The 10,959-nt window shown below is 34.0% G+C and overlaps 1 protein-coding gene across 1 annotated transcript; it reads right to left on the bottom strand.

Moving 5' to 3' along the window:
• Positions 1 to 1,709: 1,709 nt before the first annotated feature.
• LOC127853147 (uncharacterized) lies at positions 1,710 to 4,298 on the bottom strand. Its single transcript, XM_052387386.1, has 3 exons — positions 3,690 to 4,298; positions 1,974 to 2,119; positions 1,710 to 1,849 (listed from the first exon to the last, which is right to left on the bottom strand). The coding sequence occupies exons 1-3, from the start codon at positions 3,796 to 3,798 to the stop codon at positions 1,712 to 1,714; spliced, it is 393 nt and encodes a 130-aa protein (XP_052243346.1). The 5' UTR covers positions 3,799 to 4,298; the 3' UTR covers positions 1,710 to 1,711.
• Positions 4,299 to 10,959: the final 6,661 nt, after the last annotated feature.

Here is a 10,959-nt window from a genome sequence, read left to right as displayed (position 1 = left end):
AGACAGTGTACTGTTTGTAATAAACTCGAAGATGATTTTATTTTATTCTTGAATGTAAGTTATATTCGGAACTAAGATAAAAATATATTCCATTGTATTACAAGCAAATACCAAATATGTACATCTTTATCGAGCTAATAACATCAAATAATGAACGTTTACTTAAACATTTGAGCAGTAATGTTTATAATTTCTTTCAGATTCGATCGGAACAATAACTTTTTAGCATCAACTTAATGTATTATGTGCTTTGTTCTTTACAAATTGTAATGTTTTGAATTATTGCTAATGTTTCAGATTTATTAAATCTTCTCATAACTGCTATTGTTTTATATAGCATACTCCATAAGATATATACTATCGATAGTTATCAATATACTAGTATAAAATATAATAATGCGTGTATATTTTGTTGCAATGAAACGTTTTATTCTTTTGTATATTATTTTTTTTTAGGGGGGGGGGGGGGGGGGGGGGGGGTATAATCATATACTTTTTATTTGTTAACACTATCCCTGCGAAATGTTTAAGAATGCTTCATGAACTATTCGCATTGTCTTGATTTCATGAAGACTTCATGAGAAACATGTGAAGTCAAAATGAGACTTATAATATTTTATGCACACATAAAAGATTTTATGTCATTGTACGATTTCTTAATTGTTGAACATTATATTGGTTCAAGCCTTATATTTAATTACTTGTGTATAACCTCAGTGTGGGGTCACATGGGCTCTTTTGACCAATCAAATTCAGTGTTGGCCATTGTGGCCCTTTGTATCCTTTTAGACTAACGAGGAATCCAATGTGGTCGAAATTAACAATTACGCTCTTAAGCGATACTTCCAATGATTTATTTTAATAGGATATGATGCCGTTTCATTCCGTTTATGTGAAGGATTATCTCTCGTTGTACGAAGACTTACACCAATGGTGTTATCCCGTGTGATACTAAGTTTAAAGGGCAGTTGAACAAGTACACATGCTTATCACTATGGTTACCAGACAACTCGCCCCAAAGCCAACTCGCCCCAGGACAAGTCGCCCCGAAAATCTGGACAAGTCGCCCCAAATATATTGGACAACTCGCCCCAAATAAAAGACAACTCGCCCCAAATTAAATGACAGCGTGCAACGTACTCTAGAAGGTCGGAGAGGCGTTCGTCTGTTGTTTTTTCTTTTAGTCTGAAACAAATAAAAATGAATCAGTACTATTACAAGAGACCAGTAATGTGTAAAGTAATAGTCTGAACGGTTTTTCGAATTATTTCTAAATAAGTGAAACGTGGCCATCCAGTTATTTTTTGTATTTCTTTGTGTATTTGTCAAATATATAATCTACCTCATAATCGCTGGTTCCACATGTTCCGCTGGCAGGAACGGTATAGACATGACCTTGCGGACAAAAGTGAATACAGTGTCGCGTTGACTGTAGGCGCTCTGTAAAATCAATGAAATACTATATAATAAGTGATATGAAACATCGGCATTTGTATGTGTTATTTTTTTCCTAGATTTATATAACGGCGAAAATTTAAATTTTCGTAAGTACAATCATAAAATTATTTATACACATCCATAATTATATTTATTACCTGGAGACCGAGGCTTTGCACGTGCCGCCATACGGCCTGGTTCCAGTGAAAGGCACATCCTTTAATTGTTGGGTCGACGAAAACTGTTTAATATCGTCAGAACCGCACAATTATAATCAAACTAATTCGCGGAAGGGAATATTAAATAATATACTTACGTGATGGATTACTGTTGATTCTGCAACCGGGGCGGCCATAGGAGAATAAACGTCCCCATTCAGAAATGTCGCGTCAGCACTATCAGGTTCTACTAACTAAAGGAGAAACATTTATGTGTTCAAACAACATAAACAGAAAGATTGAGTAATCTTTGTGATACAATATCAACAAAAATAACTGAAATTCAGAAAACGGAAAGCATTTGTTATGAGCGAATACCTGTGTTAAATCTGGGTCAACATGTGATACCCTTTCGTCCTCAGGCACACTATGAATAGTGGGAACGCTTCTGCAACATTCTGCACATAGAAAGTGAATTTCTCTTTCGCCTCTTGTTGCTGCTTTGTATTCTGCCAGGGATATACCTATGATTTAATAACAAATTCATAGTATGAACATTCAACGACAATATGGGATGAATATTTTATAACAATTATACACATGTGTAAACGTATCTTTAAATGACACATTTTTATTTATATGTTATACATGTTATTAGAGCTAAGCAGTCAAAAGTATATTTTAAAATGCCAATATGGGTGTAAGACTCGCGTTTCTGACTTGTATGTTTACATCTCGGGTACACCATATGTATGACACCTACTGTTTGATGTTATCTATTACAGTAATTGATAGAAAACACTTATTGATTAACACGTCTGTAATTCTCAATTAAAGGTAAAGTGTGGCAATCGTTATTGTTGTAGACAACATCGGCTCATGTTTGTATCTCGGGTACGCCCTATTTATGACACATATTGATTGATGTTATAATTTACACTAATTGACAATAATTAGTAATAAACACTACCGGGGTTAATAGAAGATCTATCAATATACAAAGATTCGTGCCAAATCTGAAATTTATACTTTATTAGAACATTTTAATACAGAAAATAAGAATCCTTAAATGTTAAATGTTCTTTTTATAGGAAAGCTTAATGTTATTTATCAGTAGTAATAATAATTAACTTAATATATAATTGTTTATTAAAAGTTAGATCTCATATATTAAACTCGCATCGAATATGTTAAGAACATTCTCCGTAAGTAAACTAAATTCTATGAATCACATTTCCTTGACATGCTTTTTAATTGAAATATGTATAATGTTTATATGGCTATGTACTGATTGTATTCGACAATCAAATTGTGTGTCTGTCTGTCTTAACGATTTTTTTTATTATTCCGTTATCAGTTTAAAAATGATGGTATTCGTCTTATTTGATAATATGTTGGTTCTGTTTCAATTTAAAGTTTAGCATATCCCGACAAACGAACCTTACATGTCAAACTGAACGGCTTTTTGTCAACAGCGATATCTCAATAACCAATAGCGTCAGAATTACCACAACAAAATGCTATTTTAAAAATATGTCAAGCACATACACTTAACAAACAATACGATATTTCTTTATTTAGTGTCGAGTTTTCACGCCTTTTTTGACAAAGTAATTATTTTCAAAATATGCGACTTATGTATATACATAGAGGATATTAAATAAAAGGTTAATGTAAATTCTTATCATAAATATAAAATGCACATTTTATCATAATATTCAATCATTTCAGCAGATAGTAATGTTCAATACTAACGATTTATACAAACGTTTAAAATATATTTGTACTGACAAGTAAAAAAAACTGTCAACACATTCAATATTACACCATGAGCAATAGTTTAAAGCGGTATACATCACCCAAATAACGCAAAGATAACGGTCCAGTGACTTCTGACATTTATCTGAAAGGTTTTATGATCGTTATCAGGTCGTAAAACACATCTGTTATGTGTCACCGGATTAACGGACATTGGTTGATTACCCGATAATATGCAAGTATCCAACAATTTAGATTCATTATTTATGGGGAAACAAAAGCTGCCTGACCTAAAAAATGTAAGACAACAAATAATTATATTATAAGTTTACTTACCAGAATCACAGCCTATGTGTTGCCATCGCTCGCAGGCATCGCAAGAAACAGCACGTTGCCTCTGCCCAACTGTCTTTCCACAATGTATACAATTTGCCACTTCTGCCATTGCAGAAACACAAACACAAAACTAACTAACACTAGAAAATTATTGTATCCGACATCAAATAAGCACATATATGTTTGAACACATGGCAGATGCACTGAAACCCACACAACTATATAGCAATCGTATTCCAAGTCACAAATAGTATTGTCCGACACAAACAAAACACATACTTTGGGCTCATTCAGATACCCTCTTTATATATAGTCAGCCCTTATAATTACTTTGCAAACAGCATTGTTGTCTGGTTAAGCGTGTTACCTTATTTATTCTTTAATCACGCCAAACTGTCATACCATTTGTCTTATTAATAAATCTTTGACCAGACAATGAAAGCATGCCGGCTTAATTAATTTTCGTCAATTCACACGTTTTCAAAACATAACTAACACAAAGACATTCCATTATTCTTTAATTAAACCAAACTATCATACAAAATGTCTCATTAAACAATCTTTGAACAGAAAATGAAAGCATGCCGTCAAAATAAACGTTTAACATTTCACACGTTTTCAAAACAAGACGAACTAAATGGGGCTTATTTTAATAAACACAATCATAAAAAAGCTAATAACAATTAATTATTAAAAGCAATCCGGTATGTAAACAATTATTGAATTACAAAGTTTAACAATATGAAATGAAAAAAAAAACATCATACAACTACATTTCCTAAAAACAATAATCACGAATATTTGTATATTGATACATTAAACTTAACAAATTTTATATGAACAAAATTTATATAATACTATATATAAGAAACAAAATTGGGGCGAGTTGTCTTTCGATTGGGGCGAGTTGTCCAACATATTTGGGGCGACTTGTCCAGATTTTCGGGGCGACTTGTCCTGGGGCGAGTTGGCTTTGGGGCGAGTTGTCTGGCTCCCATCACTATCAGTGCCGTGTGCAGAAAACTTTCCGACGTATACGCAGTCTAGCGTGAAAGGTTTCCAAGATGGCGGCGCCCACAGCGTAATTAGCGCATATCGCCAGTCATTTTTTTTATGCTGATCAGCTACATAGTTGTCGCTGCCCTGTATCAGTCATACTGATTCAGTTCAGATAAGTATTCAAATATCGTGTTAACATTTGTGCCTGACTTTAAGTTCTGGCTGTTTAAATTATTATTTTTTCTGCCTTTTTAAGAATGATGATCAATTCGGGTCAGCTCTATATATCTTGTATATTTATTATTGTCTTATTTAATTTAAAGTTCAGCCTGGGCTTATACTTTATGAATATTTACGACACATTTATATTATCAGTTTAGCTGGGTTTCCCACTGTCACATTAACCGATGTCTTCACGTTTTTATGAAATAAACAATGAAACACCCTTTCATTTTAGTCTATATTACCATACCTCATATGGTCAACGTGTGTATTTTAAAATTCTTGTGATGTGTTTTGTTGTGCTATTGTTGTTCATGTTTTCTTTATGGCAATTATTTGGTCGTAATATTTTCATTAACATATCCTTGTTAAGTCTGTAACTACTAAAAACTATAAATAATTTTAATATTCTTAAAAGCTTCATATTCATATATATATATATCTTATTTGTATGTGGTGTGGTGTGTCTTATAGTCACAATGTTATTTTAACCTTCAAGTTTTGTCTTGTAGTCACATCTGGTCAGTCTATTTGTGACTTGTAGTCACAATAGTTCACATAAGGTTATACCCAAGGAGTGTCCGTAAAGGTGACCGGTAGCTGCAGAATCCCACAGCCCGAGCCAGAGAACAGAAATATCCTTTCGCGTATCCTTCAGTTAATGAAAAATCGTGTCTTTATGATGCCAAAAACTTGCTGAAGTGTCTTTTTATACATTTTTATTTATCAAACTATTTTCCATTATTATACTTTCATTAATGCTTCATAAGTGTAATATCTATCAATCTTAATTTTTTATATCAATTTTATGTACAGGTATATGTTTTGTAAACACATTTTGATTTATATAATTATATACACAGGCGTTTCATCAAATAAGCAAGTTTCAGGTTTCAAGTATTTGTGTACGTATAACATTTGTGCTCATTATCAGCAAGACATATGTATTTGTATCTATCTCTAAAACACACTCTAGTGTTATTGTCACTAAAAGCCATGCTCGCTATTTAATATACTATCATTTACCGGTATGTGTCTTTATGTACTTAAGTCATGAACAATGTGAATCATATTCACAATATTGAACTCGTGGGTTATATACTGTATGAATTATAAAAAAGCGGCTCTTCTTAACATTTGATTATGTTTTCGACTCACATTATATTTTACAATAGGATTTTGGAGACAATTATTTATAATCTCTTTCGCAATATTAATGTAATTTTTGTAATCTGTCATTATATTTTCAAGATTATACCACGTTTAAATCATTTTAATCATCTGTTCTGTATGCTGCTGGTTTTATAATATATGAACGCTGTTAGTTATCATTTCAGGCCATGCCTACCTCTCAACACCGCAATACAAAGGACCTGTCCGCTGGCTGGCACTTCCTGTACAAGTACTACAAAGGGGCGATAAGGCACGTTTCCAGCCCTTCCTTTGAACACTACATTAAACCTGCCTACCTCTCAACACCCCAATACAGAGGACCTGTCCACTGGCTGGCACTTCCTGTACAAGTACTACAATGGGACGATAAGGCACGTTTTCAGCCCTTCCTATCGAACACTACATTAAACCACGAAGGACCAGAACGAACAATTACGGCTAGAAACAGGAAGACTTCACTCTTCAGAACATTGTGTTTTATCTAGTGATCTTCAGTTTTTTAGTTTTATATGTCATACTTATACATTTTTAATGTTATGTCCGATTATAGTTACCAGCTCAGGCTGATACTAATGGTTTAGTTCTCTCCGAAGTAAGTATGTATATGCCTGATTAAAAATTTTTCAGTTTAGACTGATATTTATGTTATAGTTCTCTACGAAAGAACTATTTTTATGCAGGCCTTGATTATATTTTTCAATATATCGGCCTGATTTTGCTTATACCGTTCAGGCTGATATTGTTGTTATAGTTCTCTACGCAGGAACTATGTTTATGAAGGCCTTGCTTATTCATTTTTCAATATTTGGCCTGATTTTGCTTATACCGTTCAGGCTGATATTGTTATTATAGTTCTCTACGCAGAACTATGTTTATGCAGGCCTTGCTTATTTATTTTTCAATATTTGGCCTGATTTTGCTTATACCGTTCAGGCTGATATTGTTATTATAGTTCTCTACGCAGAACTATATTATAGTTCTCTACGCGGAACTATGTTTATGCAGGCCTTGCTTTTATATTTTCCATTATTCAGCCTGATTTTAGTTATACCGTTCAGGCTGATATGGATGTTATAGTTCTCTACGCAGAACTATTTTTATGCAGGCCTTGCTTATTATTATTTTCCAATATTCAGCCTGATTTTAGTTGGACCGTTCAGGCCGATATTGATATTTTAGTTCTCTACGCAGAACTATGTTTGTGCAGGCCTTGCTTATTATTATTTTCCAATATTCAGCCTGATTTTAGTTGGACCGTTCAGGCCGATATTGATATTTTAGTTCTCTACGAAGGAACTATGTTTATGCAGGCTTTGCTTATTATATTTTACAATATTCAGCCTGATTTTAGTTGGACCGTTCAGGCCGATATTGAGATTTTAGTTCTCTACGAAGGAACTATATTTATTCAGGCTGTGCATATATTTTTCTATATTCAAACTGATTTTCAGTATTCCATTCAGGCTGATATTGATGTTATGGTTCTCTACGAAGGAACTATGTTTTATGCAACCCTTGCTTATATTTTTCAGTATTCTTTCTGATTTTAGTTATTCCGTTCAGGACGATATTGAGGATATAGTTCTCTACGAAGGAACTAAATTTATGCATGATTTTAGTTATTCAGTTCAGTCCATGCTTATATTTTTCAATATTCTGCAGGATTTTAGTTATTCAGTTTAGGCTGATATTGATACTATAGTTCTCTTCGAAGGAGCTATTTTACCTAAGTTGGGTACCAGATCAGGTCATGAATGTACTTACATGTTCCGTCTGATTCAGATATCTGGACATGCCATGCATATATTTATCTTTTAATTTCTGCCCAGTCAGGCATCGTTGGGGTTTACTCTACCCCTCTAACTAAACTTATTTCTATTTCCTATGACCAAAGTTTTTAACTTATTTTCCCTGTTTTTCTGATTGGTATGTGCCAATTTTACCGTATATGCCAATCTTAACGGGTAGTTATTCTAACAGTTCTAGTGTCAACACATCTTTCCCATTGGTACTTGTTAAAATACCAATTCATTTGATTAATACCCAGATAATACTCCTGGGGTTCATAAACCTGTGTGTTGGCTTACTATACGAATAAAATTGCCTTCTGCCCGATAATCTTCATCTCCCAAAAGATGCTTCTGGGTCTAAGATTTTGAAGCTACTGTTGGGCATATTAGTTTTTCATATCTCTGAGTTAAAGGGAATGTCGCCCCACAGGGATCTGCCACATCCCTATGTAAATAATCATGCTCCACTAAGTCACACCAAATAAGATCAATAAGTTTCCTAGGTTTTGTCCTCGAAAGCCATTACATATATATTTTACTTTGCTTACTCATAAGCGATAATCGATAGCCCAGTTCTTTCACGTTTTAAATCACGGGCTTGTTACCCGAGCTGTTCCATATGGTTATTCCCACAGATATTCCTCTGGATTATTGGTATTTGTTGTATATGTCTCTTTAACTGTCTGCCAGTTTACATCTGCAGCCCAATTGTTTATTACTTTTTGATTGGTCGCTCTTTTTCAAGTACATTCCGAATCTTACTTTTGTCAAGGTTTTTCATATTATGTACATATGTTAACTGACAGTTTATTGTTCTAATGGTCTTTTACTCATTTACTGGTACATGTACTTCATGCCAATGCTGGTTGTCTGTCGGTTCCAAACCACAGCTCCATAGTTGTACTACACGGTACATTATTGCTTTCCCTGTTTATGTGTTACAATTATTAATTTGCTTTTGTTGTCTTGCTTGACTGTTTATGTTTAACCAACAGTTTAACCCCGCAGGTAACCTTTTACCTATTACCAAGGTCTGTTATTAAGGCAATGTTTGTCTTTTTTATCTCATTGTCTGATAGTTTAAGGATGCAGTTCCATTGTTTTACTATATGATTGCTTACTCCTGTATGGGTACATATTTTTACTTTTGTTGTTCTGCTGTACAATCTATGTTTACCTGATAGGTAAAGGGTGCAGATTGTATTTAAAATTTTACCAATACCCTTTATTCAGGCCAATATGTGTTAAATACTTTTCATATGTTGTCTGATTGTTAAGGGCAGCCCCTACATTGTTTTACACTGGGTTCATGATATCATACTACTTAACCACTGCATTTTAATATTTTGCTTCGTCAGGTTCTTGTACATTTAAGGTTAACCTTATAGTTTAAAGCTGCACATTCATTTTCACCTCTTAACAGGTACCTGTACTTAGTCTTAATTCCAAAATCTGTTGTATACATCTGTTTGGTCATCTTGTTGGTTTAAGGCCGCAGCTCCATTGTATAACATATTATTGTTTACTTTCTTATCGATACAGGTAATTTTTCACCTATAACAAAGGCCTGTAATTAGGGCCATATCTGTTGTATATATCTCCTATGCATGATGGTTTAGGGCCACAGATCCATTGTTTTCCTATATTATTGCCTACTTTTTACCGTTACATCTTTTTTTTTTTTTTTTTTTTTTTTTTTTTCGTTGCTTTGCTCTACAATTTATGTTAACCTGACAGTTTAAGGCTGCAGGTAATTTTTCATCTATTAATAAGGCTGCTGTTTAAGGCAAGTATCTGTTGCTTATATCTCCTATGTTGTCTGGCGGTTTAGTGCTCGGATCGGGGATTATACTATATTATTGATTGCCTACTCTTTTACCGGTACGTTGTCCTATTTTATCGTGTGTTGCTTTGCCGTACAATTTATGTTTACCTGACAGTTTTAGGCTGCAAGCAAACGTTTCACCTTTTAACAAGGCTGTTTATTAACGCCATTATTTGTTGGATATATCCCCTATGTTGTATGACAGTTTAAGGCCGCAGATACATGGTTTTTTCTTCATGATTGCTTACTCCTTTAAGTGGGCATCTTCTTACTTTACTTTTGTTGTTTTGCTGTAAAAGTTCCGTTTCCCTGACAGTTAAAGGCTGCAGGTAGTCTTTCACCAGTTTTAATAGCGCTTATACTTTATACAAATATTGGTTGTTTTATGTCTGACCGGTTAAGGTCGCAGCTCCAATTATTTACAAAGAGGTCTAAGTCAATTTTGTTGACAATTAGGTTAAGCAGTTCTTATTAACACTGCTTTTTTCTGGCAGTGTTTTTCTTATGGAGCATACACATATAATTAAGTTATGCTTATTCTAGTGATCGATGAACACCAATCCTATTGTTTTTCAATTAATTTACTTCACTATGTTTTATAATTTGTTATTAATTAGCAGATGGATGATTTAAGCCTAGGGGCTCTTAACAAATCAAAGCTTATAATGCTTATTTGTCCTTAATTTTCACATTACCTGACCTTAATCGTAAGGCTACGTTTATATTCATTCAGGGGCAACTACCCCCTTTTGGAATTGCGGTCCTCTCCCGTACTTCATGGGCGGCGGGGTTCCCGTTCCGGTCCCCTTTGTGGCGTGTTTTTACCACCCATTATGCCTTTCTGGAAAGAATCTGTTCTATTTTTATCTTTTTTATGGCATTTTATAATAAATGCCCGTTTTCAATCAACAATATTGTGTTTGTTCTTTCCTTCAAGTCATACGAGTTCGTCCGGTCTATGACCTTTTCATTACCACCGAGGACAATACATAAATAATATTTTATGCACACATAAAAGAATTTATGTCATTGTACGATTTCTTAATTGTTGAACATTATATTGGTTCAAGCCTTATATTTAATTACTTGTGTATAACCTCAGTGTGGGGTCACATGGGCTCTTTTGACCAATCAAATTCAGTGTTGGCCATTGTGGCCCTTTGTATCCTTTTAGACTAACGAGGAATCCAATGTGGTCGAAATTAACAACCCACCTCCACCCCTTCTCCGCCATAAGGTTTTGACTCCCGTACTATGTATG

Source organism: Dreissena polymorpha, chromosome 12 (genome assembly GCF_020536995.1).
Source record: "Dreissena polymorpha isolate Duluth1 chromosome 12, UMN_Dpol_1.0, whole genome shotgun sequence".
In the NCBI taxonomy this organism is placed as follows: domain Eukaryota; kingdom Metazoa; phylum Mollusca; class Bivalvia; order Myida; family Dreissenidae; genus Dreissena; species Dreissena polymorpha.
This window is presented reverse-complemented; position numbering and strand designations above follow the sequence as displayed.

Bases quoted from the DNA above. Each gene is read 5' to 3' on its own strand.
- LOC127853147 (XM_052387386.1), bottom strand. From the start codon at position 3,798: ATGGCAGAAGTGGCAAATTGTATACATTGTGGAAAGACAGTTGGGCAG. The intron at 2,120-3,689 runs GTAAGTAAACTT...ATTAAATCATAG, and splicing joins ACACATAGGCTGTGATTCTG to GTATATCCCTGGCAGAATAC. The intron at 1,850-1,973 runs GTATTCGCTCAT...TTTCTCCTTTAG, and splicing joins TTGACCCAGATTTAACACAG to TTAGTAGAACCTGATAGTGC.